The 27,922-nt window shown below is 47.4% G+C and overlaps 1 protein-coding gene across 7 annotated transcripts in view; it reads left to right on the top strand.

Annotated features, from left to right (window-relative positions):
- Nucleotides 1–27,922, top strand: part of RERE (arginine-glutamic acid dipeptide repeats) — a 170,411-nt gene that overhangs the window by 30,582 nt on the left and 111,907 nt on the right. For 4 of the 7 annotated variants that reach the window (XM_085558655.1, XM_085558654.1, XM_085558650.1 and 1 more), the window contains exon 2: nucleotides 25,717–26,187. In XM_085558655.1, the coding sequence (XP_085414781.1) occupies nucleotides 25,863–26,187 (325 nt within the window). In that variant the 5' untranslated portion in view covers nucleotides 25,717–25,862. Of the gene's footprint in view, nucleotides 1–7,183; nucleotides 7,412–25,716; nucleotides 26,188–27,922 lie in introns of those variants that run through there. The other 3 variants (XM_021537771.3, XM_085558651.1, XM_085558652.1) reach the window with 3 other exon arrangements.

Genomic DNA, 27,922 nt, shown 5'->3' with positions numbered 1-27,922 from the left:
TATGTTGCATTCTGACAGGAGAAGGTGCATTGTGTTGACAAGCAGCATGGAGCTGATTTATGCTGAGATATACAGCAAGACCCTTTGCTTTTCAGAGTGTTTGCTAAGTTGGTGTAAGCCCTGCTTAGCTATTGCCAGCTCCTCATCTCCAGCATGAGCAACATTGTGAAACTAATTTTGAAAAGCTTTTTTGGCTGTTAATTGGTTGATAGCAGCTATCAAAAATCTGCTGCTTCCTTTCAGTTGACTCAAAGTTCCTGTGTAGGTGGCTGCAGACTGAGTGCTGTGTGAAACGGAGCCCTGCACCAGTAAATCCCTGTCTGCTGGTGAAAAAACAAATCAAAACGAGTCCAGCAAACTGCTAAAATAATAATGCTTCCTGGGGGAGTGAAGCTGTCTGCTTTGCTTACTCTCAGAAGCTGTGGAGGGAAGAGAAGAGGGAGAAACTGAGAATCTTTGCAGGATTCCATGGTTTGGGGATTCTGGGGAGGAGCAGTGCCTGGATGAGTTCCTTGTGCTGAGGCTTTGGGAAGTGCAGAGTTCCTTCCTCCTGTAGCTGAACGGGAGCTGAGTGCTTTCAGACTCTGGATATTTTTTCAAGATTACAGTAGAAACTTCCTGTTTTTAGAGCTTATCTCCCTGTCTGGAGGGAGAGGTTATTATAGGTATGGTCACATCCTGTGGTTGTTGTCACTTGTAAAAAAAAAAAAATAATTTGACTTTTCAGGGGCCTTTGAATGTGTGAGTGATTACAGCTCCAAAAACTGAGCTGCAGCCTCAGTTCCCATCTCCTCTGTGATCTCAATAAAAGGCTGTAAATCCATTGCAAATTTTACATCTCTGTTAGTTCAATTTCTGTGTTGAGAAAATCCCTTGGTAAAGGATCTGTCTGGCTCTGGAAGGAAGATTGCAGAGGAAGCATTTGGGAGTCATTTCCTTCAGCGTGAGTACGAGCATGCTTTATGCTTTAATAGTTTAAACATTCCACGGGCTCTTGATGGAGGTATCAAGTTTTCCATTCCCCGAGTTACTTTTAGTTTAAACTGGAGGGAAGAACAGGCAAACTCCCATTGTTTTACAGCTGCTTTGATAGAGCTGAAAAAGATGCAATTGCTTAATTCTTCCTTCCCTCCTTTGGCTTCACCCCTCCCACACACATTTAACTATTGAGAATTTTATTTTGTTTGCTTTTTTATATTCATCTGAGAACAAAGAGCTTCTTGTTGGTTTTAATCCATTTGTTACATTTTGATGTATGTAAATTTTTCCTTTTAAATGACTTTTTTTGACAAATATTTGGATTTTTTTTTTCTTCTGTGTAAGATAATACATTCTAAAATGAGTTGTGTGCATTCCTTTGTGTTAAATTCAAGAAGCTGCTGAACAGGTTGGTGTCTTGCCGTAAGTACCACAAAATCTGGCAGACACACTGCATTTTGTTTTAATATTCTTGGCTTGCAGTTTACCATTCTGTAATCTGGAGTTTCCCAGGGCAGGGATTTTTTACAGAAACACTTTTGAATTTAAGTGTTGGTCCCTACAGAGAAGAGGAAACAAACCAGAGGAGAAGTACCAGAAAAAAAAAATTTTTTTCCCCCCTCTCTGTCTTCCCAGAAAAGGCATCCTGTACTTCTGGCTGAATTCTGCCCCCCTTCTCTGCCTCAGGTTTTATTCTGCTTGGCCACGGGGGGCTGGGCTCAGGGGTTTTGTCCTGGCAGAGTTGGGGGTTCAGGAAGGTTTGGGGTCAGGGTTTCAGCAGAATTTGGGGTTTCTGTCCTGGCAGAGTTGGGGGTTCAGGAAGGTTTGGGCTCAGGGTTTCAGGAGGGTTTGGGGTTTCTGTTCTGGCAGAGTTGGGGGCTCAGGAAGGTTTGGGGTCAGGGTTTCAGCAGAATTTGGGGTTTCTGTCCTGGCAGAGTTGGGGGTTCAGGAAGGTTTGGGCTCAGGGTTTCAGGAGGGTTTGGGGTTTCTGTTCTGGCAGAGTTGGGGGTTCAGGGAGCAGGGGCTGGGCTGGCACTGCTGGGAACACTCTTTTCATTGTATGGGCACCTGGGAGTGAACTCTGACTGGGCTGGGCTCTTGTTGGGCTGTGGTTGGTTGCTTGGGGTTTTTCTGGTATTTTCGGTTTGTTTGTTTTCCCCAGCACTTCCTAAGCCAGGCCTTCCTGTAAAACCCTGCTTTTCTCACTGTTATCATGTGAGCTGCTTTCTCTTCACAGCTCCCTGGGGGAGCCAGCGTTGCTGTTTCATTCGTGCTGTGGCAGAAAGGCAGCGTGCACAGGATGCTGTGCACAGCAGCCCAGGGCATTTCTCCCAAGTACACTGAAGCAGCCCTCGTGTCCTTGTCCCCCTTCTCAGGGATCCTGTGGCAGTTCTGGGCTGTCCCAGCTCCAGGCTGAGGGGCAATCCCAGGCACCTTTTACCTCCTAAGGAGCAGTTGTGCTAACAGCAGCAAGCACAGGTGTTGGCAGTTTATTTCTGGGCTTATTTCTGTGGGAGGCTTTGCGCCCGTGCCTTGCTGGAGGTGTGTGCCCAGCTGGGGCTTGTCAGAGGTGTGACCCTGCAGGGCTGGCACCGGGGCAGTTGGTGGCAGTTGCTGGTGGCAGTTACAGGAGGGCAAAAAGTTCCCCAGGCTGTTCTGTGCTTGGGAGGGCTCTCTGACCCCGGGTGCTGATGTGCTGCTGGAGTTTAACAGCACCCGTGAGGACTTAGAGCTTGGCCAGAGGTCACCTGCAACATCCTGAGCACCAGGTAAGCACAGGGAAGGAGCCACAGTTCTTGAGCCATAAAATGTGTGATAGTGCTGGTAATTTGGTTTAACGGGGGAAACCTCACCCCAGCAAAACAAAATCTAACCCAGCAAAAAAAGCCAAGCCTCTTAAAGTCCATGGTGAGTGAAGGGTACAGGTTCCTTTTGGGGACTGGAGAGAGGCAAGGAAATGGCTCATCCCAATGCCAGCAGTTACACTGTAAATGAAAATAAGCCTTGGCAGGCTGGTTTGTAAGAAGTGCTGTGTGTGGAAATGTGCAGCGGGAGTGGCAGTGGCTGCTTAGCTGTGTGCAGAGTTTACAGCAGAGTTTACAGCAGAGTTTACAGCACTTACAGCCTCACTGGGCTGGCACTGCAGCCTTTGGGCTGTGCTGGGGCAGGAGCAGCCGTGCCCTGGGTTTCCTCTCCCAGGCATGGAGAAGCACCCTGGTGTAAGTGTGGAGCAGGGCTGGGGTGGTGCTGTGGCCTCTGCAGCTCAGAGCAGGTTTCCTGTGGGTGCTCACAGATCTGCAAGTGCAGGCACGACTTCTGCTGCGAGCGGATTTGAAGAAATTTGTGTGTAGACAGCAGTAACTGTCTTGTCAAGAGCTGGGTATCGGTTCCTCTGGCTGTTTGTGCCAAGAAAACAGCAGTTATTTACACAGGAACAGAGCCTCACCTCTCACCTGACCAAAGGTTTTGTGTTTAGATGGAGCCGGGTGCTTTGATGCCCAAGTGCAAACAATCAGAAATGGGTTACAGGCGCTCAGTGCTGCTGCTGGGAGCAGAGGGAGGTGACCTTTCCTGCTGGCAGCCCAGGCAGCGATTCCTCTCCCCTGCTGAGACATCTCCAGGTGACCGCTGGAATTCTCCAGCTCACTTTCAGTTCAAGCTGCCTCTGTGTCAGGTTTTTGTTTTACTGGAGGTACCGTGAGGGTTTTGGCTTGGGTTACACCACTGACAGAGACTGGGAAACTTGTGATGAGCACTGCAGCTGATGACACACGAGGAAAACACTGATGGGACTACATGAAGCTGTTAGTTTGTTCTCCATGAACCTGCTCCCTTCCTCTTCCCGCTGCCCAAGGCCAGATCCGAGGGGAGAGCTCTGAAAGCAGTGCTAAGTCCCCATTTAAAAATAGGTCCAGCTTAGCAGGGGTTAGTGTTAGCCTCCCTGCTTGCCTAAGCTGGGAGGTTGGGTTGGATTGGCTTTTGGGAAACACTTGTGTTCGTGTCTCCGTGTGCTCTCAAAAGGAGTTTGAGGCTCCTTTGTGTTCAGTCCGTGCGAGGCACCGGTGTTCTCCAGCCTGCTTCCAACCTGGCTGCGTGGGTGAGCCCCGAGCCAGAGGGAGCTGCTCCCAAGGGTTTGTGGTGCCTCTGCAAAAAGGCAACTTAATGTGCCCGTTTAATCTGTATAATCTCATTAAGCCTGTTTACGGCTAGTTTGTGTTCCAAGTGGTTGGGTACCTGGGAGAGCCGGAATTGCTCCTTTGGAGCGGTTTTTCCAGCGGGTGGAATGTTTATGTGTGCTCGATGATGGCTCATTCTGTCAGAAGTGGGGAGTGCTGCTGATTGATAGGTCTTGTGTCTTGGAGGGCTTACATCTTTATTTAATATTCCTCCAATTTGTGTGTCTGTGTTTAATATTCTTCCAATAGGGTCGGACTGGTGCGAAGTTATGAATTATTCGCGTTTGTTATGAGTCGCGTGTCTCGAAAGCAGCACATTTTCCAGCCCTTTGAAGATACACTGTCTGTCACTTCTCAGTGCTCAATCTTTCATGAGCTGAAGTGCGTGGGTACAGGATACAAAGTGTTACAGGATTCGGGGAAGCGCTGAAAGCCAAAGCTGTGAGCTTGCAGGTGCTTCCCAGATTTTAGCTGTGAGAAGGTGTGCAGGGCTGGATGTGCACACGCCTTTGAGCAGTGTCGGGAATTACTGACAGCAAGTCAAAGCCTTATTTCTTCAGATTTCCAGTTTCTGTTGTTTATTGTCAGGACCTTAATGTTTCTTCAGCTAGGTGTTCTATTTAATTATGATGTTTATAGTAAATATCAGCTCCCTTGGCTGTGTGCTCAGGCCTGTAGCATGCGGAGTGCTTTGCTTGTAACTGCATCCCTTGTCTCAGTTCATTATCTGTTAATGGTACTCGACATGACAGGCTTGTTTTGATAAATGGAGCCTGCCAAGAAAGCTGGGATGGATTTTGCAGGCGGTGGAGTCGAGCTGTGTTTCATTGTGCAACACCAGAGGACTGATGCACGCTGGACCAAACACCACAGAGTGCAGCGAGAGGTCTCTGGGCAGTGGCTGCAGCCCTGTCCATCCAGGGAATCTCCACTCAAGGTCTGCTCTTTCCAGACTATTTTCCTGATCCGTGTGGACATAGATTTTGCCTGGTTTTGATGGGCATTGTGAATGTATAACTCACATTTTCCCCCCCATTTTCAGATATCCAGCTTTCAGAAGGGATACAGAAATAAATGCTGTTGTAAGTTTATAATGCTGTGGCTAGCAAAGGTGTATTTCATGGCCAGGAAAAGATCTTTTATAGTCCATTTTCAAAAGATTAAAAGTCCCTATTGCAAAATGGAGCTTGAGGCTGTACTCTGTGCATGTTTTTTATTTTAGTCTCTGAAATGGGGGCAGATCTCCATATCTCCTAGGAAAGCCAATTAGTGAAAGTTGAGTTGTCTCTGATGTCGGTGATTGAGTGCTGTGGCTGTTCTGCTCATTCAAGGATCTCCAGAATGCTGTATGCAAACAGATGGGACTTGAGATGATTTCTCTGCCATCTCGCACACTGCTGAATTTGGAAGTTGGTTTGTGTTGGATTTGCAAGACAGTGTCTGAGATTCAAGAATAGTCTCCAGTTCTGTTGCTGTGCTCAGACTGCCAGATGCTGTGCTCTGCACTGTTTGGACAACTTTCATCCTAACGGGATACAAAGAAATCCACGCATTTTAAAATTATTATTATTATCTGAGTGCATTTTCCCAATATATGCTAACTTTAGGGATTTGTGATTCAAGCTGGCTGAATCACCTGCCCTAGAGGGAAAAGGTATTTTTGAACAACAACCATCAAACAGGGTATTTTTCAACTGATGAAACCTGGCCTGAATTAACTTCCTGCCGGAGAGCTCTTTTGGAAGTCATTAGGAGTGAACGCTGATTTAAATCCACTCCAGAGCAGCGAGTTCCTTTCCACGATCTGCCAGGTGTTGGGCCACATTGGATGAGGAAATTGAGGAGTGAGGATGAACGCATGTGGTGGCTTTGTGCTGACTGGAGGATGGAGTTTCAGCTCTGGCAGGTTTGGGGCTATCACACGGCTCCTTGGTTACAAAGCGTGTTTTGCACCAAGGCAGGCTCCAGTTCAGGAGCTGTTGTACCATGAATATTGCAGGAGTGCAGCTCGTGCTGCACCGCCCTCAATTTGTATTGATCACAGCAGCCCTGCGACGTGGCGAGGGCACGTTGGAATTAATCAGCTTTTAGGGAGCTATTTCTAGAAAGTACGGAATAAATTTCAAACTTAGATCTTTGTCTGCTGAAGGACTCCTGGGCTCTAGTATGAAAATGGTAGAGATGGGCATGGATAAATAGCGGCAAGATGTACCACTACAAATAATTAGCATCCTCTGGAAAGATGAAGTTGGCAGGCAGTACTTGAGGGTGTTGCTCTAATTAACCGGGTCTGTGAACCTTAATGATTATCATTTTTTCCTGTTTTTTTAAAAAAAACTTGGCTTTGTAAAACTAGCTCGACGGTGGCGTACTTCCATATTTATTTTATAGGTAAAATATTACTGTACGGCTAGGAAATGGATTTGCTTGGCAGGAATAAAGGGTATGTTGCCCCAAGGTAATGGATTACATAGATGACTTGTTTTGCATGTTATTCTGCAAGGGAAATAGCAGAGCTCTGCTCTAAAATTAAGGCGGTACTGACAACTGAAAGGTCACGGTTGTGGTGTTGAGGAACAACAGGAGACACTGGGCTGTGAGTTACAGGTTTGCGTGGAGATGCACAGTCAGATAAATATTCATCCTTTATAAAAATTCCAATTAAAAGCCGATGAATTTCTGCTCCTAATGGGGGGGAGGAAGGCGTCGTAGGAAAGGTTTTGAACAAAATGGCTCACTAATTAACGGCAGCGCAGCCAAATGCCCGTGCAGAGCGTCTCGGAGCGTGGCCTGGCCGGGCTGGGCTGCCCCGTGCCGGGGCTGCCCCGTGCCGGGGGATGCTCGCCGCCGCGATCTGCCGCTGAGCGCCCGTTCCAGCGCCGCCATCAATCACGGGGCTCCCGGTTCCGGCGGGAGGCGGAGCGGGGCCGGCAGCGCCGGAGCCGAGCCCGCGGCGGAGCGGAGCGGGGCCGCTGCCGGGGCGCGGGGGCGGCGGGCCCGGGACGCTCCGCTCCGCTCCGGCCGCAGCTGCTCGGCGGCGGAGGGGCCTCCTTTTGTTCCGCAGCTGCTTCCTCCGTGCCTGCCCTTCGCGGAGCCCTCCTCCTCCTCCTCCTCCTCCTGCTGCTGCTCCTCCTGCTGCCGCCGGCGGCGGGGCAGGGCTCGGGCTCGGGGCTCGCCCGCAGCCGGAGCCGCGGTGAGTGTCCCCCGTGCCCGGCGGTGAGTGCTCCCCGGGTCCCCCGTGTCCCCCGTGTCCCGCGGTGAGTGTCCCCCGTGCTCCCCGTGTCCCCCGTACCCGTGGTGAGTGTCCCCCGGCTCCTCCGTGCCCCCCTTACACCCCGGTGAGTGTCCCCCGGGTCCCCCGTGTCCTCCGTGCCTTGCTGTGAGTGTCCCCCGTACCCGTGGTGAGTGCCCCCCGGGTCCCCCGTGCCCTGCTGTGATTGTCCCCGTGTCCCCCGGAGCCACGGTGAGTGCCCCTCGGCTCCTCCGTGCCCCCCTTACACCCCGGTGAGTGTCCCCCGTGTCCCCCGTGCCTGGCTGTGAGTGCCCCCCGTGCCCCCGGAGCCCATGCGTTGCGTGATTCGGTGCTTTACAAGTTGTGCTCCCAGCAGGAGAATTCAGGCTGCTCTGCAAGTTGGTTAATTCTTACCTGGCTAAAGATAACTGCCTGGATGGAGGAAAGGCTTGGCTTAGTTCTCTTTTCCGCTTTGGGTTGCTCCAATTTTTTGGTCTTGTTTTTTTTTGTTGTTGTTGTTGTTTTTTTCCCCAGAAAAAGTTGGATCCACTTGGTAGGTGAGGCGTGGGTAGGTTGTTTTTGGCCTGGGAAGTTCAGAACCCTCTAAAGGCTACAGGCTTGCTTTTTTTTTTTTTTTTTTTTTTTTTTTTTTTTTTTCTCCTTTCCTTTCTTCTTTTCCTTTTTTTTAATTTTTTTTTTTTTTCCATAGCAAATGCTTTACCTCCCTGTTCTAAATATAAACAGTTCGGGTAACCTGACTGCTGTGTTTAATTCTGTTTTTTAAAAGCAAATGAGATGAGGAGATAAGGATTGCATTTTCTTTTTCCTGAAAGAAAGTACTTTTTCATTCCGCTTGGTACAATGGAATGCCTTTGAAGCACTAATTGGGACAGTGTGTGGTGTAACTCTTTAAACGACGTTTAAATGGTGTTTTAAGATAGTGACAGGAGACCTGCTCGGCCACTTTGTTTCCTGAGGAGGAAACCAGCTCTGCTTTGTTTTGCAATTGGTTTTAAGCTGGTCTGAGTCCATGTGGCTTTGCCCTGCGTGGGGCATTGTGTGGCTCCATGGTCCCTGCAGCCATCTGGGGCTGCTTTAATTGTCGGGGAGTGGAAATGGCGCTTGACGAGGCCACTTAATTCCTTTCTTTGTTGTTTTAAACTTCACGGTAATGTTGGGCATCAAGTAGAGGAAAGCGGGGGATGGAAGGCCGGTGAGGTGTCCTTTCAGATGCTCCACAGGTCTGGTTCTTCTGGGAAGCCGGTTGAGACCAGCCGGGTTTCAAGCCCCACAGACAGCGCTATTCCCATGTAAAGCCATTAATCTGCACGCAATTAGTTCCAGACGTGAGAGCGACTCCGCGTTTTTCTCACTTTTTGTTCTCGCATCCTTGTGCCCGGTGCCTATCAGCAGACAGACCTTCGAGACGCCTGACAGCAAGCTGAGCATGGTGCAGGAGCAGCATTTAAAAGCTTCTATTTGTTTTTCCAAGCCTGTAATTTGGTGGTGTTTAAAGTATTTTATAAAGATCTCCGGGACCGGTGAAAGGTGGTTTTCAGTCCCCAGCACTTGAGTGCTCATTGTGCTCTGGCAGGCTGGGTGCTTGGCAGGCACTTCTCGAAATGTTATTTGATCTGGCAGCACGATAGAATTCACTTGGATTGCAGAGGTTTTTTTTCACCCCCCGGTTGCTGTTTGAAATTGATGCATCAGCGAGTGTTGTTCGAGAGCGTATTTTAAGACCCAAACTGCGTGTATTGGCTTTAAACAGGATTCCAGAGAGAGGCAGTTCAGAATTTCTCTTGTTTTGTGGTTAGGATTTATGAATTGAGGCGAGGGCTGACGTAATCTATCCGACCACTTCCTTTGTGTGTGTTTTAGAGTTGATAGTGCTTTGTTTTGCTTAAAATAGCCAGGACTGCTTCTTGAATACTTTTCTATCTCCTTTCTGCTGTGGCCTTCAGTGGGAGCAGACAGCTTGTTCCAGTTGTGTGTGATTATGTCCCTTTGAGGAAATGGTTCCTTCCTTTTGTCACTAAGGTTCAGTGAATTGCTTGTATGCTAAGTAGATGAGACTTTAATTTTAATTAACATAATGATGTGTACAGCTGTTCTGTCAGAACGCATCACCCGTCTTTGCCATTTTACTACAGGTTGCAGAGAATCCCTTGATGTGCCTCTCAAACCCTCTTTTTCTTACTTTTGTTTGTGTAAAGGTGACAAAGATGGGGCTTTGTCTCCTGACGTGTGGTTAGCAGCTCCCTGCCTGAGAGCTGGGTTTGGTTTTTGTGTGTGGGGAAGGAAATAAGCTGTTTATCACTGACCTAATCCTAAACCTCCTTGTCTTTGGGCTGGAGGGGGTTTATGCTGCCTATTGTTCTGCTTCAGAGTAGGCAGAAGTAACCTCTACATTTCTTACTGTTTAATTCTTTAATGGCTCTACAGCTTTATGGAGCTGGCTCTGAGGGTTAGGTCAGTGTGCACATGTTAATTGTTAATTGCTAATTGTTCTGGGACTTCTCCAGGAGATGCTGGGGGGTTCTGCTGATATGGTGTATGTTGGATTAGAAGGCACACACTGTTTAGTTTTAAAACAGTGCAGAGCAGCAGTTTTGTCACTTGTTGATACATGTGGCTAACAGGATATTTCTGAGAGCCAGTGACTGGTAAAAAAAGCAGCTGTGAAGGCAGGGTGCAGAAATAGGTGCAGGATGTTGAGGTTGTGCAGTGCTGCTCTGGCCAAGTGATTTTCAAATGAAGGCTGTGCCTTTGGCGCATTAGGCTGGGCTCTGACACAGGGTTGGGTTTCACATCCAAAGGTGAGAACTCAAACTCCAGGCAAACTTTGGAATAAATATTATTTTAGCTCGGTTAGAAGGTGCTGCCTGGGGCTGCTGGAGTCCCCAGCTGGTGGCTGTGTCACTCTGGCCAGTGGCCACTGACAAACCCTGCCTGGAGCTGGGGTTTGAGCTGCTGCTGGTCCCAGGCAGGCTGCTGGGTTAAATAAATCCCAGTTGGGTAAAGAAATCCCAGTTGTGCTGAGCTGAGAGCTGCTCTCAGGGCTGTGAGTGCTGGGGGACAGTGCTGAGAGTCAGGGGTGGTGGGACAGGAGCAGCCAGCTGCATTTTTTGGGTGCTGGCAGCAGGAATTCTGCAGCCTGTGGTGCTGCAGGCAGTGCCAAGCCTGGGACAGGGGCAGAAAGCTGCACATCACTTTTGTCAGCTTCTCCGAGTTGTAATGTTTTGGCCAAGATACCCATTCCTGCTCTAAAGTAACTTTTGTTTTCACTTGAACCTTGTGTATTTAAAGTGCCAGGCTCCGTAAATGACACATGACACGGAGTAGTTCTGTTTGTGTTTTAAAGGTAAATAAAATGAGAAATGGTTTCTAAATCCTGACCAGCAGACACCCTGATGCTCTGCTGGGAGGGGATGGAAACCTTCAGTGCAGTGGGGAGGCCTTACCTGGAGTAAGCAGCAGCCCCTGGCAGGCAGATTAATGTGCAAATCTTTATAAATTGTGTAAAAGCCTGTCAGGAGGGCACTGGGGAAACAGGGCTGTGTCAGCAGAGCTGGATAATCCAAACTTGTGTCCACTGGACCTTGCCTAGCCTTGCTCCTTGTTTGGCTGGTTCTCCAGTATTTCAGAGCACAGGACAAATTTCTCTGTTACTAAAGACTGGAAAAACCTTTAATGATGTAACACTCCCAGATAAATAAAGAGGACCCATAAAATACAAGCTGTCAGAACAACTGCATGGAAAATAATGTCAGGAATCTTGAAATGAATCAGAGGGAAATCTGGTTTAACATACTTCAGCTTTCTTAGCAGAAGCAAACCTCCTTCCAAAAGAGTGGACAAAAATTGTATTTATTCCAAAGTTTGCCTGGAGTAGTGGTTTGAGTTCTGACCTTTGGATACGAAGTGAGAACAAATAGGGTTGGAAAATGTAAATGATTAAAACAAGCTGGCCTTCCCTAGGAAACATTTGTGTCAAGTTTATCCAAGGAAAGGGCTTGGTAATTGGATAAATGTTTTACTAGTGGATAGATAGTATTTGATTGTGATGTGTAGATTTTCTCACAATGTTTTTTTTGTGTAATTGGTGTGTTTGGAATTCAGGCATTTTCTAATGTTAGCAGAAGTACAGAAGAAGTGGAGGCTGTAAATTCAGCATTAATGATGTAGCCGTGCTCTTGGGAAGGAATGGCAAATTTTGTGAGGAAACTTGGTTTAATTAATCTTCTGTGAATGGATATCACTTTCATTTTCGTAAGATGACAATACAGTGTGAAATAACAAATCTGGAGTGTGTTAGTACTGGGATCTAGAAGTTTTGATACTTACAGGTTTTTCATTCCTTATTTTTCCCTTCTTAAAAAAAATGAGCTGACAGTAAAAAGCTCTGATTAGGTAAACCTTTTACTGAAAGCAGCCAATTTTGGTGTAGATAATTGCTGCTTCTGTAACACCAATTTTGTACATGAAATATATTTTGTCTTAAGTGCTGATTTGAATTTTCTTGAGACTAGCAAGAAAAAAATGTCCTGGTTTTGGCAGTGTTTCCTTTGTGAATCTGCTTATTTGTAGAGATCAAAATTACTTGTTTTTTTGAAATAAAACTGAAATTTTGCTAATAGGCAGTAAGTGTTCCAGCAGCATCTGCAGTGCTACCCTTGCTGTGGGAAGTTCTCTGCATTTCTGTTCCTGCCCACAGCAGATTTTTTAAGCCAGGCACAAATTGAACCTGGGAACTCAGCTCACTGTGGTTTTTGCTGTTGAGAAGTTTCCTGGCTTTGCTCAGTGCCTGATGAGCACAGTGCCCCAGTGAGCAGTGAGATCAGCGTGGAAATGACTGAGCCATCATATGAGTCAATACAACTCAAGCACTTAAGGTTGGGGATTTTTTTTCCCTTGGTTTGACATAGTAACAGATCCCTGCAGAATTTATTCTTCCAAGCAGTCAAAACACACTGTATTTGCTCCTTTTCCTATTGAAATCTAACAAAGAAGCCAAAAATCAGATTTCCATTTCCTGGTAATAAAGCTATTCCTTCGAGATTAGAGCTGGGAATGGATTTTTATATATATATATATGGCAGTTCCTGCTTAATAATTGAATGTTCTTTGGTGTCTTGTGTGCTGATGTGTGAGAGTATGTGAGACAGAACTCATTTTCCCTGTGTGTTTAATATCAGACTGCTGTAACCGGCTTAAAATTGGAGCCCCAGCCCGGGCTTGTAGTTAAAACTGGTATTAAAGAGTTAAGAGCAGCCCAAGGTTATCAGATTGTTGGGAAAGCAGTTGCCCTTTCCCAGTGCAATAAAGCAATTATGAGTGGTGTAGGAAAATGGGGTGCAGGCTGTTTGCACGTTCTGGTGCCTGTCTTTCCCAGGAATTGCATTGTCCCCTTTGTGTTGATCTCATCGTTTGCACATTCAGAGCATGTTCGGTATTTGCCACTTGCAGCTGGAAATGCTAAGCAGCATTTAAAACCCAAATGATGCCATCTGTTTGTGCTGGGGTTTCGGGAGGATTTTCAGATCCTGACAGGGTTTCACCTTGGGTCTGTTCCCTTTGCCCTGGAACAGGGGGAGTGCAGCTCCAGTGAAGGGATGGAGGCGTGCAGGGCTTTTACAGCTCCATCTCTTGCTTTTCTGTGCTGCCCTGACATAGCAAAGGTGATGTTTGGGAGCAAACCAGTCACGATGCTCAGTTTGTAACTCGGGTAGCACGTGGCCAAATGCTCCGTGAAGTTTTTAAGATAAAAAAATTAATAAGTTTTAGTCTTCAGTGCAAGAAAAAAAGAGATCTGTGGTTTGAATTACTGAATTTGTGACTACAATAATGTGCAGAATAAATATAGTTGTGGTTTTAAATCAAAGCAGGCCTGATTTACCTTGGGGTTGGTAGTTTCACTGGAATTTAGGAGGGTTGGGAGCTCGTGTGCCGTGCCAGGTTTGTCCTCTGCTGCCTGTGTTTGCCCTAGGAAGATGTACAACCTCCATGAGTTGGTAAAAGCAGTTGCTGTGGATTTTTGGAGCCTGGAGTCAGCAATATGAACGGGAATGCAACTAAACGTGTACACGCTGAACTTTAGACTTTGGCTTTTTTAGCAAACGCTGCTGTGTAAAGTTCTGGTTTGGCACAAAACTTGATTGAATCCACACTTTTGGCCGGGCTCTTCCCTTCCCAGGGCTTGCTGTGGCATCCGAGGTGCCAAAGGTGAATATTCCTCTTGTTCTGCTCACTTTTGGGGGACTCCGCCGTGGTTTAGGGTTTCAGGAGCGTGACAGAGTTCCTGCCAGGGAAATCTCTGCTCAGGGCACATCTCAGTTCAAGCGGGGAGAGCTGAATTAGGAGCACTGTGTGTCAGGTTAATAAAATTCGGAGTGCTTTTCCTGCTCTGTGGAACCCTCCCTGGGATGGATGTAGAGCTGCTGTGGTTCTCACTGGAGTGCCCTTCCATGGATGTTTGAAGTGTTCTACCTGTTCTTCTCGGGCACATAAAGGAGTGCTTCAGCCCTGGAGAGATGAAAAATAAATAATAAAAACCTCCTCGTGGTTATCTTTAGGAGAGGGTTAAAATTTTCCTGCCTCTTCCGGCCTAAACGGTGCTCGTGACAACTTCAATGTATTTTTGTTTTGAAGCATCATGTGTGAGGAAGATAGTGGTTATGTTAGGGGATTTTTATGTCTAGATTTATATAGGGATTTTTTCTTAGAACTCTTGCTGTGGTTTTTGCTTTGTTTGGGGTTTTTGCTTTGATGTGTTGTTTTCTGGAGGTTTTGGTTTGGTGGTGGTTTTCTTTTTTGTCCCCTCTCCAAAAAAACTGTTAAGGGAGTTTTTTTTTTTGAAAACTCTGAGCAGCAAGTGTGGAGTCATCTCTGTCTGGGAAGCCATGGACAAAGAAATAATACACACAGCACTAGTGGAAAATAATGAAAAGTTTCACACTTGGCCATTGGGCTGAGAGCTTGAGAAACACCCTTCTAAAAGTTTCTTTTTTCTTGGTCTTATCAATACCATTCGATACCAAAATGCTCTACATTGCTTCTTATTTCACGGTTTGAATAAAGAATAGTACATAACTTTGAAAACAGTTTTGAAATGTCACTTCTAGCCAAGTTCATTCTGATTCAAAGGCCAGATCAGCATATGTGAGAAGCAGTCAGCAAGTAATAAATCTGAGCATAGCTGTGTGTGTTATCTCAGGGGAGAGGCTGGAGGACGGCAGGAGAAAACTGCCTAATCCCTCAAGTGCTGGCTGGATTTAATTAGGTCCCAGTTGCTTGGGCAACTGGCACCTAGTGAATTTTCCTGTGTAGTATTTTGAAAGCAGCTCTTAAGTCAGCTCCTGATTAGGTTAGTGTTTCAGAAAACACTGCCTGACAGGACATCCTTCTCACTGCTGCTTGTTCAGCTGCTCTCTGCTCACGTGCAGTAAATGATGGAAACTTCACAGTCAAGAGTCTTCAAAGCTGAGCTTTTACAAGGAAAACTTCAGTGCATCAGATCCCTAATAAATCATGTAATTTGTTTGGCTGTCTTTGGTTGCTGAGGGATCACAGGTTTTTATTTGAAAGAACAAGGAGATATGGTAACCCCAGTTTGTTATTGTGGAATAAAGAAGGTCTTGAAAGACTTTCAGTGGTCAGAGATGGATCAAACACTGCTCTGAACAGTTTATGGTGCTCTGCTCAGCCTGGTGTCTCCTCCACTATAGACTGCAGGTTGCTTTATTAAACATTTAATGTTGTTTCAGAGCTGTTAGTGGTGTCTAACCTTAAAGCTTCACCTTGAAAACAGAGTCAGGAGTTTCATATTGCTTCATTTCAGGAAAATAGCTTCCATTTGGAGGGTGTTTTCAGTATGAGACATTTGCATGTGATGGAGTATTAGCATGTCATTAGGAAAGCTGGGAAGGTTTTCCCTTTTTTTTCCAATTTTATTTTGTGTGTACAAGGCCACAAACCCCAACTGCTGCCACAGGACCTTTGCCATGTCCTGGCTTTGCTGCTGGCAAGCGATGAGGTGTGGTGGTACCACAGCGTGAGCGAGGCCACCACATTTCATGTGTAGCTGAGTGGTTATTTGCATTGGTTATTCTGTGCTTAATGGCTTAAGGCCTTCCTCTGCAGCTTGTTCTCAGCACTTACAAGATCAGACCCAAACACAGGGATCCAGCTCGTGCTGCCACAGCAGAGCCTGCCCGAGCCCCGCTGGAGTTCAGAGCCTCTGCTGAGAGCCCTGCCAGGAGAAATGATATTAATGTCTGAAGCGTGACCACAGCCAGAAGTTATTTCATGCAGTGTTAAAGTATTTCCTCTTGGTGTAGATTAGAAGCAGATTAATCACTTGGAGCATTTCTTAATATATTTTTTTCTTCTTCTCATGGAAGATGGGGCCAGTGGTGGAGCCCCTTTGAGGTGGGCTCGTTAGCAGGGGGTAGCTGGGCACTGATGGGGTCACTGCTGTAGATGTTTGCTGTTTGAACATAATTTTATTGAGTTGAAACCCCCAGTGAGTGAGAGCTGGTCCTTTTTAAAAAAATAGTGCTTAAAATCAACTCGGGAACTTGGTTGTAGCCCAGGAGCAGTGATGTGGCTGCAAAGAAGGTGAGTTTGTCAGTTGTCTTTGAAACCATGTTCTTTTTTTTTTAGAGGGAACCTTTCTGACTCCCAGAAAAGCAAACCTGACAAGGGGAAAAGCCAGTGAAAGTCTGCGCAGGGAGGAGCCATTGGATGGCTCTGGGGCACTGGGAAATTGGTGTTTGTGGAATCTGGGACTGGGCAGCGTGGGGCTTCTTTGGGAAGTTCACCTCGGGCAGTGGGATGTGTGAGAGACTCTGAGACGCAGTTCTGGGGCGAAAATATGTTGGAAGTCAAAGGCTGACATTGACAGCTTTGGTTTCTCTCACTTAAGGTCATGCAAGAGCTCATATGATCCCTTGAAACACAGACCCTCTTTGCAAATACCTTTTGACACGTGTTTGGAGCCCTTGGGCAGGAACCCGAGGGATAACGAGCTCTTGTGCCGGACTGCTGCTGACCAACTTATTTTTAAGCAGTGCACCTTTGTCTGACAACTTTGTGCTTATTCTTCCTTGCACAGGATTGTGTCTGTTTGCTTTTCAAATCATTTTCCTGCTGCCTCGTGGCAGAACCTGCCCGTGCAGCCGGAGATTAAAGATCAGAGGTCATCCTTGCAGCAGCGAGGTTTTACCACTTTAAATACTGGGTATTTATTAGTGTTTTCTGTGCGTGCAATAAAGGAAGCCAGGTGTAATTGAATCCATCTCAGTTGTTAAGCATTCTGAGCTGATGAGGAATAGGCTGCAGCCAGGCTCTAATGTGAGACAGGGCTCAGGCCTGCATTTCACACATGAATAAGCACACTTAATCTCCTGATTACAGCAGCTCGCAGGGAAGGGAACTCTGACGTCTGCTCTGTCATTAACCAAAATAAGCCGCTCCTTGGAGAAAATGAGACCAATGGCTGAAATTAAAGGCAGCTTCTCCAGACAGAAATATCATCTGTCTTCATGCTTATGCATAAAGTGTTTTAAAACGGTGGACAAGAAAAAATGTCCTCTTAATATCTCTTGCTCATCCTGATAACCTTGTACCATCCTCCGCCCTTTGACTGGAGCAGGATTTCTTTGTTTCCGCTGGTAGGGAATTTTATGGAGCACTTAAGTGGCACAGCTTTAGTTAGTCTTACACATGGTCTCTAAATCTCAGGATGTTGCTTTCTTTAGAGAGAAATTGCTTTAATTATAGGCACGTTTCCCTGGGAATGTCTGGTCAGGCAGCTCGTGGTGGGAGCCCACCCTGCAGTTACTCTTCCCTTCTGAGAAGCTCAGATGCACAACTGTGTCTGGAGTTAAATAAAACAGCTCATGTGGCTGAAGACCAGAGGTTTTGCCTTTCCTGCTTGAAGGGGTTTTCCAAAAATAACCTGATCTAGTTCTCTTTTGGGCGATTTAAATAACTATAGTTTGAAGGTTTCTGGAGGATGAAAGGATTGTGAGGGGACAGCTGAGTGTTCAGCCATTTAAAAATGAAACATCCAATGGAGAAAAGCTCAGCTAAAAACATGCGGGGAGGGACAGTTTGGTCGATATTTGTAGACATGTTCCAGAGATGGAGGCACCAAAATAAAATTTAGAATGGAAACTGGAATCAGTTGAGAGTTGGAGATGAGTTCCACTTGCAAAGCAGCAATGGGCTGGTTCTATAAACACACACAAATGAATGTGGTCAGTATCATGCAGAAGTCATTTTTGTCTTAAAATAAGTGACCTACAGGCAGCAAAGGGTGATGTACTGGTGGCTTCAGTAATCAGGCATCCCATAAAACAGGGCTGTTCCAAGAGGGACACGTGGCTCTCTTCCATGGAAGGATTCTTTCCTGTTACTATTAGCTTGGCTGTTACTGTGTGCCAGGAATTTCTGTTTATGCTTTGATTTCTTTGTTGATATTTCCCAGATCTGAATTTACAGCACTTTGGAATGTTTTTATTTCACCTATTTTAGTAACAATACTACAGACTTCTCTTTTTTTGCCACAGACTTGCCTGTCAGGAAATCCATATGCATGCTTTCAGGGTTTACCCTTGTTGCTTCTCAAAGTCTGTCTATCTATTCAAAATAAATTGCTGAGCAGAACAACAAGTTTTTGTTCAACTTTTTTTTTCCCCCTGTTTTAAATGTTGTTAAGCAACCTCATAATGCAGATGTTTTCGTGGCTCCAAATGACTTCAGGTTCCCCAGATAATTGTTCTTGTTTTAGCAGCAGCTTCTGCAGGTCCCGTGGGCCTGTTCTCCCCTAACAGGGGAGTTATCCTGCATTATAGGAGGGAGTTATCCCACATTGTATGGTCATTTTTTTAAAGTTCTGGTTTTTAATGGTGTGATGGGATGACTGCTCTACATTACTCAGCCCTCTGTTGTGGTAATCACTTGCATTAAGGCTGAATGACTTCAGAGGAGGGTAAATACACGGCTTGATATTTATTGTCTGTTTGCTGCCATGTGTTATGAGTCCAGAGGCCATTAGAGCAGCTCTGGAAGTGGCAGGAGGAGCTCCGAGCAGCCTCTAAAGGCACGGATCAGTGCAGGGGGCTGAGCTCCTGCCCCTGCAGCTGGGCTGCTCCTGGATCCCCGCACGGCTCCCAGCTCCTTGGGGAGGGATTTGGGGAGGCTGCCCGAGCGCCGTGTGTGCCCCAGCCGGGCACAGACCCGGGCAGCAGCCCTGGGTCACAGTGAGTGTGAGCAGCCCCTGCTGCTCCCTGCCCTCCTCACCAAACACCCATGGGGCAGGAAGCCCAGCTAATGTATCTGCTCATTTTGGCAGTGCAGAAACTTCCTGAGACTGCATTGGTGTTAACGCTGCTGCTCTTCACCATGGAGAGAAAATGTGGCTTATTTGGGATGGCATTTCTTTCACGGAATCCTGTGTGTAAAACTGTCCAAGAGCAGGTGTTGTCGCATCACTGTTGTGGATGTGGTGCATAAATTGCCCATCCATTTTTGGAGGAGGTAGGAGCTGATATGTTCTCTCTAAATCTCATCCCCAGCCCTTCAGTCTGCTCTGGGCTCAAAGCTGACTCTTGCAGAATTTCACTCCCAGTCCTTACTGAACTCCTGACCTCTCACAAATGGAAATTGTTCTACTTGTCCTCCCTATGCCACTAGAATAAACAAAGGGAAATGTTACTTTGCTGCCTTGGGTCCTCAGGATTGCCTGGTGCTCCCTGCAGTTCCTCGTGCGAAGTCGCACGGATAACCTGGCGCTTTTCTCTCCGTAAGCTCAGCGATGTTTTTGCCGTGTGAAATCTCCCTTTGCCTCTCTCTGTTCCTTTGAACTGTGCAGCATCAGGGCTGTGTTGAAGAGAGGGACTTGGGACCTTATGTGAGCTGTCAGCCTGCGTGCCTGGTGTGTCACAGCCCCTGGACCCGGAGCTCCAGCGATGCCTCCCTGCCCGGCCGGGTCAGTGCGGGTGGAATGTGCAGGGGAGCTGAGCCCGGCTCAGAAATGTGAGATCTCCTGTTTGCTTTGCTCAGGTCAACTTGGGTAAATAGCAGGGGGGAAGGAGAGGTCACTGCCTGTCATGGGAAACACCTGGAATTGTGTGCCTGGGCTGGAGTGGCAGTGACCTCCCAGCTCCGAGGGGCTGGTGGAGCAGGGCTGCCTCTTTCTTCCCCCTGCCCTGGGGATGCCGGGCACAGAGCACCCAAAGGGGACAGACACGCTTTAATTCATGTTCTGACTGGGCTTCCAAGGGCTGGGGGCTGTAAAAATGTAACTCAGTGGCCAGTGCTGGCCACAGCCTTCCAGGGCTGTGTTTGTGTTATAAACTCCAAGTGCCAGGGAAGGAGATAAGGGAGACAACTGATAAGAGGCACATAAATTACTGGAGAGACTCCTAAGGGCTTTTTAAGACTTTAAGCAAATATTTTTTCCCCTGGAGGGGTCCCAGGCTTGTTCCCTGAGCATTCCAGAAGAGGCAGTGGGACCCCTTCAACACCCACTGGGCACCAGCAGGATTGGCACAGAGGAGGAGACTATTTTTACTGACTGGGGCATTAATGTTATGGGAAAAAGGTTTTGTGTGTGTATGTGTACTACTGGCAGGGAGAGATCTGTGGTTTTGCTCTGTGTGTGGTGGTTGGTTGGAAAGTTCTGTAGATAAACCCAGCAGGATCTGGATTTTCAAAGTTGGTGTGAGTGTCTTTAGCAAAATCTCACCCCAACAGTGAAAAACTGTCCAACAACAGTGGGGTAAAACTCTTGCTGTACTCCCTTTCCCTTTTTTTCTTACTTTTTCCTCCTTTTCTTTTTTCTCCCCTCCTCTGCTGGTCTCTCTGAGTTTGCCCTCAGCTGCTGGGTGTGCTGGCAGTGAGCTGATGGATGGACCCTGGGAGTGGGGAATATTCTGAGGGATATCTGCAGGAGCTCTTAATCTACTTGGTCCCTCCGAATATCTGCAGCTCGTATTTTCCATGGCAAACAGGCACTAGGGGAAGAATGTGGGAGAAGGTTGATAGCAGATGTTCCCAGTCTCTCCTGAAAGCTGAAGGTTGAAGGTGTGTGGCTCCCCTGCAGTAAATGAGCTTTATCACGGGGCTGGGATCAGGGTGGGCTCTGTGGGAACTGCCCCGCTCCAGGCAGGGTGTGAGGGTCTGAGCTCCTGGATTCCTGGAGTTCAGCTCTGCTTCTCTCTGTGGCAGCTGAGATTTCCTTTCCTTCATGAATTATCAGTGTTATTTTTCCACAAATGATCTCAGAGCTTTTCTTAAAGCAGTTCTTAAAACCTTATAAATATATGGGAAAACATTTATGGGCTGTTTTCTCTGTTCCTTTTTTTTTTTTTTTTTTTTTTTTTTTTTTTTTTTAAGTTTTAATCCCTTGCACTTAAACCGAGTTGAAATTCTTCCTTGACATCAAAATTAGAAAAGCTCTGTGGCAGAAACTCTAGCAGTGGCACCACATAGTTCCTTTAATCTGGCATTTGCTGAAAACAGTGCCTTTCTATCTGGCAATATGAGACTAAAAGCTTACAGAAGAATGGCCCTGTTGTGTTTATTAAGACTGGTAACACATGACCAAACAAATCTTGTTAAAAGATTTATCTGTCTAGCTTAAACAAGAAAAAGGAGCTCCTCTCCATATTTTTAGTTGCCCTGCATTCTTAGATGCCTTCCTGTTACAGTCTCGTAGCATTTCTGGTGGACTTGCTTTCACGTTATCTTTAAAACTGACTCTTTAATTCTGGTTAAGAGGTTTAAGTGCTTAATGTGCAGAGTGGTGCTATATGTGCCTTTTGCTCTGACAGGGGTTTCCAGGTGTCCAGGCAAAACAACTCTGTGGAGCAGGTGCCTTGTGGGAGTAGTAAAATGCTCCTCTCCAGGCTGGGACTGGAGTGTGAGAGGGTTTTGTGGCAGTAAAAACAGTTGAAAATTTAATTTGAACTAGATTTTAAATGCTGGGGGGAGGAGGGGGGAATGAACCAGGTGAATATGGGGCAATGATCAGTTGAAAATAATGTTTATGAACTTCTGTACTTCAGATTATTAGATGAAGTTAAAGGTTAAATTGTGCCTACTGGATTTCTCCAAAATCCTGGTGGGAAATTCTCGTTTCTTCATCACTGGAGACCTACCTGAGCATTTTAACAAGAATGTCAACATTTGGGTATGATGGGGCACTGTCAGTGTCTGCATTTTCTGCTACAAAGCAGAGAACAGGAGACTTTAGTGAGTAACTCTGCAAACACATTTTTGGCTCGTGTTTGATCTCTATAAACAATTCAGGATAAAAAAGACCTTGCAAGTCTGATAGCAGAGTGGGTGGAGATAAAGAAACTTATCCCAGAGTGCATATAATAAACTTATTGAAATGGCCATATCCTGAGGGCAGAGTTAGAAAATAACAACAAAAAGGTCTTGGGGTGTGATTGCAATGAAGGTAACATTTTCCCTCGTTTTTCAGTTTGAATTGAGCAAATAATGGATGGGGGCTGTTCTCCCCCTCCTTTGTGTGGCACACTCAGCTCTTGTGGAGGGATGGCTCCCTTTGAGCTTCCCTGGCTTGTTCCCAGGTGATTCCCTGTGCCAGGAAAGTGAATTTCTGCCAGAGGCAGCCCTGCCCTGCAGCCCCTGCTGCTGTACCCGAGCCGTGGCTGGGGCAGAGGGACAGAGCAGCTGCTCTGGTGGGGTTGGAGCAGCTGCCAGGAAAAATGCCCAGGAAGCCAAGGGCCAGGGCTTGGCAAGCCCCAGTGTGGATTTCAGTGCTGCCTGATCCCAAATCCAACATCTGTGATTGCTGCCCAGGACGTGGCAGCCAGGGTACTGCAGGGCAGAAGAAGCTCCCAGTGCCTCTGTGCTTTCTGTCCTGCTGGTTTTTGGGTCCCTTGTTCACTCCTGGTTGCACAGACACAAGACTCAGCAGCTGGAGCTGGTGAGTGATGTTGAGTCAGCAGAGGAGGTTTCACCATGCTCACATTTTGGTAAAGAGTGATCACAGCACATGGAGTTTGCAGCAGCTTCCTGCTCTGTGGTGGCTGAAGAATGAATGTGTGAGATGTGGCTTTTTCCTGTTACAGCTACTCTGAAAGTTATGGAGCTGCTTTATTCTTAGTAGTCAGTGCTTCATGGTGATGTTGGTTTAATCGTGCAAAATCTTTCAAGTTGAGTATTTGGGGTGAAATCTTCCTGGAAATGTGATTTATTTATGTAGGAAAGCAATGGCTGTGAAAATTATTTTTTATGGGATCCCTGAAATGGGAGCTGGGAGGAAAGTGGCCATTTGAGTGGAAATTTCACAGATGAACAGACTGAGCAAAGTGTGGCACACACTGCTTCTTGCACAGCCCTCCAGTAAATGAAATAATCTGAACACGGTGTTTGTTTATTCAATGTTACTCCTCTATGCAGAGCTGTGTTGTGCAAAGAAAATAAACCCAGGAAAAAAGATCTCCGTAGTAATTGGACTTGTAATAAAAACACTGAGGGATTTATGTGAATGCTTTACCCACCAGGCACCCGGAGCTCACTGGGCTCGCTGTGGTGTTGGCCTCAGGACAGGCTCCACTGCTGAAAAGTGCTTCACTTGACATTTACTTTCAAATTAAAGTTTAGCAAGGAGCAGCCTGTGCTGGAATTGTGGCTTTCTCAGAATTGTTTGCACAACTCTGGCTCCTTGGGACTTACACAATGCAAGGTGGAGCTCAGAGTGTTTCAGATGCAGGTAAAATAAATATGGATGCATTATCTGTCAGTTACTTATGAACTTCTTTATTTGTCCTTAAGACAGGAACGTTAAAATAATTTTGCCTTTAAGTTTAGAGGTGTGGGGTGGCTGGCACCTTCTTAGCTCTTCATCCTGAGGCTTCAAGGAGAAGGCCTGGAGCTGGCCAGGTTTCAAACTCGCTCTTTCTGTCATTTACTACCCATCCTCAATAATGAAATGGTGACTGATGGGGATTTTTAAAATTGGAACCGGTTAAAGGAAAAAAAATGGACATTTTGCACTTGCCAGTCCAAGGAAGGTGCTCGTGCTGCAGTTGTGGCAGAAGAGGGGTGAGATCCTTTCACCGAAGTGATCTCTGCATGAGCAGCAATGGGAAAAACCCCGAGCTGTGCTGCTGGGGATTCCCTCCCCTCTGGAAATGTCAGATGCTTCCTCCTAATCCCTGCGGGCTCTCAGCATTCCCTGGCAGTGCCAGGCTGGCCGGGCTGCTCCCCACTGCAGCTGGCAGAGCTGCTGGGCAGAGCAAACACCAGAGCATCATTTCCGACCTGCCCAGAGACCCAGGCACGGCCTCGCGGCAGCAGCACGAGCAGCCTGTCTGTCTGTCTGTCTGTCTGTCTGTCTGCCTGCCCGTCTGTCTGCCCGTCTGTCTGTCTGCCTGCCCCTCCTGTCTGTCTGTCTGCCCCTTCTCCTGTCTGTCTGTCTGCCTGTCTGCCCCTTCTCCCGTCTGTCTGCCTGCCCGTCTGTCTGCCTGCCCGTCTGTCTGTCTGCCCCTCCTGTCTGTCTGTCTGTCTGTCCCTTTCTCCTGTCTGTCTGTCTGGCCTTTCTCCTGTCTGTCTGCCTGCCCGTCTGTCTGCCTGTCTGCCCCTTCTCCTGTCTGTCTGTCTGTCTGCCTGCCTGTCTGTCTGTCTGCCCCTTCTCCTGTCTGTCTGTCTGCCCCTTCTCCTGTCTGTCTGTCTGCCCCTTCTCCTGTCTGTCTGTCTGCCCCTTCTCCTGTCTGTCTGTCTGTCCTTCCTGTCTGTCTGTCTGCCCCTCCTGTCTGTCTGCCTGTCTGCCCCTTCTCCTGTCTGTCTGTCTGCCCCTCCTGTCTGTCTGTCTGCCCCTTCACCTGTCTGTCTGTCTGTCCCTTCTCCTGTCTGTCTGTCTGTCCCTTCTCCTGTCTGTCTGTCTGCCCCTTTCTCCTGTCTGTCTGTCTGCCCCTTTCTCCTGTCTGTCTGTCTGCCCCTTTCTCCTGTCTGTCTGTCTGCCCCTTTCTCCTGTCTGTCTGTCTGCCTGCCCGTCTGTCTGTCTGCCTGCCCGTCTGTCTGTCTGTCTGCCCCTCCTGTCTGTCTGTCTGCCCCTTTCTCCTGTCTGTCTGTCTGCCCCTCCTGTCTGTCTGTCTGCCCCTTTCTCCTGTCTGTCTGCCCCTTTCTCCTGTCTGTCTGTCTGCCCCTTTCTCCTGTCTGTCTGCCCCTTCTCCTGTCTGTCTGTCTGCCCCTTCTGTCTGTCTGTCTGTCTGCCCCTTCTGCTGCTCCCACTGCTGCAGGAGCAGCAGGGACAGGAGCGTTGAGGGCTGAGATCTGTGTAGGGCTGAAGGAATTTCCAGTGCTCAGGATCAGGGACTCCTCAGCTGACTTCTCAAAAATCAAACCAGCCTTTTTCCTTCTCTGATGTGGTTTCAAAGGCTTAGTGCATGAACAATCAATGTTCTCAGGTCCCTGCCTTTCAGACATTCTACACCCTGGGCTAATTCTGAGTTTCACCACGTAGTAGCTTCCTGGAAACTTAGGAATTGGATGTGGGCAGATTCAGCATTATTGGTAAATTAGGGGGGAAAAAAAAGATAATTTGTCTTTGTGAGTTGAATGCCTCTTTTTTGAAATATCCTGTTTTCATGAAAGGTCCTGCTTTTATGTATGGAAAAGGAGATTTAATTAGTGCAGTTGTAACTACAGTGGTTTGGTTAGATTTCAATTAATTAATTCCTGTAATCTGTGGATTACAGGTTAGCTCTATTTTAGGCAAAGCAGGGTAGGGGCAGGACTTGCTAACAGATTGCCCTGGAAGTGGCAGATGGCATCCCTTACCCTGTACCAGCTTTGTAGGGCATTGCTTGTGAGTGGTGGTGAGATGTAAAACAATGCTGCCATTTGCTGAACTCCCTCATTTGCTTCCAGAGGAAAGCTGGAGACTCTTCATCTCTGCACTTGTCTTTTCTGAAATGTCTTATGGGTTTTGTTTTTTGTACTGGCACGCTCCCTGTTAGCTCCAGGTATGAAGTGATGCCTCTTCTCAGTGGGCACTCCCCAGCCCAGAAGTTATTACGTGCCTGCAGTGAACTGAAGAATTTCTTTAAGGAATTGAGGGATCTTTTTTGAGGATGGAGGTGGCTTCAAACATTTACAGACACTGAAGTTACCATTTCTGTGAAGTCTTCAAAAGGCTGCTTTGTGTTTTACTGCTTGTGCTTTCCACTCTGAATTGCTGTAGGATGTGGGGTTTTATTCGGTTTTAATTTTTATCTTAAGGAATTGAAAGAATTTGGAATACTAACATGGTCTTTTTCCCTCTTTCTCTCCCCTCACCTCCTCAAGAACCTTTTTAAAACGCTGGGGTTGCTGGAGTGGTTGAATTTTTCCTGGCTTTGAGTGAGAAATTCAGAAGACTGAAGCCCAGGCTCACTGTCTACCTTTCACGGAGGCCCAGCCGTGAGAGGACAGAAGAAGGCACGTGGCGAATCATGACAGCGGACAAGGAGAAAGACAAAGACAAAGAGAAGGACAGGGACAGGGACCGGGACAAGGAGCGGGACAAGCGGGACAAGGCGCGGGAGAGCGAGAACTCGCGGCCCCGGCGCAGCTGCACCTTGGAGGGCGGCGCCAAGAACTACGCGGAGAGCGAGCACAGCGAGGACGAGGACAATGACAACAACAGTGCCACCACCGAGGAGTCCACCAAGAAGAGCAAGAAGAAGCCCCCCAAGAAGAAGTCGCGCTACGAGAGAACCGACAACGGCGAGATCACGTCCTTCATCACCGAGGACGACGTGGTGTACAGGCCTGGAGGTGAGGAACTCTCTCTGTGCTCCCGGGAGCTGCAGCTCTCCCCGTCCCTTGCAGCCAGGGTGGGTGTGCATGGAAAGCTTCTGGCTGTGTCTGCTGGTGTCTGATCTGTGGGAATGAACTTGGCTCCCCTTTGGAGAAGAGCCACCCTTTTTGCTTTCTGCTGCGTTAATTATCTGCGTATCACGTGGAGTCTGTGTCCCTGGGAGTTTGGAAGCTAAAGTGGATAATGCATTAAATGCTTCACTCCCACTTTGGAGCGAGAGCCACCCTGAGCTGGGGGGATGTGGAGACATCCTCAACCTTTCTGGCCAGCTGTTCTGGGAATCTCTGATGGCTCTGTGAAATACAGCCCAGATGAGTGAGGATCTCAAGCTGCTGTTGCACTGCTTTCACCCCTCATTCCTGCCTGTGCCCAGCTGTTGGGCAGAGCAGTGCTGGAATCAGGGATGTTTTGGGGACAGCACCAGCAGCTTGCAGTGTGCTCTGCATGTCTTGGATGTGCCTCTTAATTACTGCCAAGTTCACAGGAATTTTTTAAGCTCTCATGTAAGGTTTCGAGGTCTAACCTGTGGCTGCTGCCAGGGAATGTTTTCCTCAAAGTGCACTTGAGATTACCCAGCTCCCATTTGTGAGGCCAAGCCTCCCTGTCTGTCTGCAGAGCACTTTAAAAGTTCCCCCAGAGGCTGGGCTGGTGTTTGGCTGCTCTGCCTAAAGGGCCCTGGCAGTTCCATATCCTGCAGTGGCACTGCTGGGGCAAACCACAGATGGATTCAGGCTGGAAACAGGGAGCCAGTGAGGTAGATCCCATCTGGTTTTCCAGGAGGAGCTGCTCAGCTCAGCTGCAGCAATCTCCTGAGGTCAGAGGGGATGTTGGAAGTGCTGCATGCAGTTCTAGTGCCCGTGAGTGCTCACGTCCAGGTGGGACGTGCTGCGTTCCATCCTCCTTCCACATGAGCCTTGAGCACTCTGGTTTGTACTTAGCTCTACCAGCATTAGGCAGAATAGCTTCTCTCTTGAAATGCCTCAGACTCAATTTAGCTCATTTCATCAATCACTGCAAAGGAGCTGTTTTTGCCATGGTGTCAGGGCTCGTGGCTCTGTCATATTTGTTTTTCAGCAGGGGCAACTGGGAGCCTGCAGAAGCGTCAGCTTTGGTGGCAATCTTATTTTCAGTGTCAGAGGATGAAAAATAATTCAGAATCTGTTGAGAACAGCTGTTGTGTGGGCCCAGGAGTACAATGTGATACACTGGCTTTATTGCAAAAAGAGTTTGCTTAAAATGAAGATGGGAAATCAGTTTGTGGTCTCAATTTTATCTTGTAGAAGGATGGAGCAGTGGCTGTGGCTGATCTGGAGAAGGTTGTCCAGGGAAAGAGCAAGGAAAGCCATGCTGTTTGTGATAAAGGGGATATTTTGTAGCTGTTCTGTAACTTAAACTCCTGCTTATTAAATTTTACATTGTGTTAATAGTAATCAGCATAAGAGGTGTACTCTGGCATTGGCACTTTTCTGTTGTGTTGGCTCGTTGTACTGCTGTAAAATTTGTCTTGGAAACTGCTGAGAGTGATGAGAGCAAACATGAGCTCAGCTCTGCAGGGACCTGAGCATGGCTGGAACCTTAACTGAATACACCCACTTTTAAATTTGATTTTAAAGGGAATTTCGTGTCAGGAGTGAGAGCTTGACTCCACATCCCTGTGCTGGAGGTGTTTTAAACCAATGTTAGCATCCATTA

This window comes from Lonchura striata, chromosome 21 (assembly GCF_050655825.1).
Source record: "Lonchura striata isolate lonStrDom1 chromosome 21, ASM5065582v1, whole genome shotgun sequence".
NCBI classification, from domain to species: domain Eukaryota; kingdom Metazoa; phylum Chordata; class Aves; order Passeriformes; family Estrildidae; genus Lonchura; species Lonchura striata.
The sequence above is the reverse complement of the archived record's forward strand: the minus strand, read 5'-3'. Positions and strand labels throughout refer to the sequence as shown.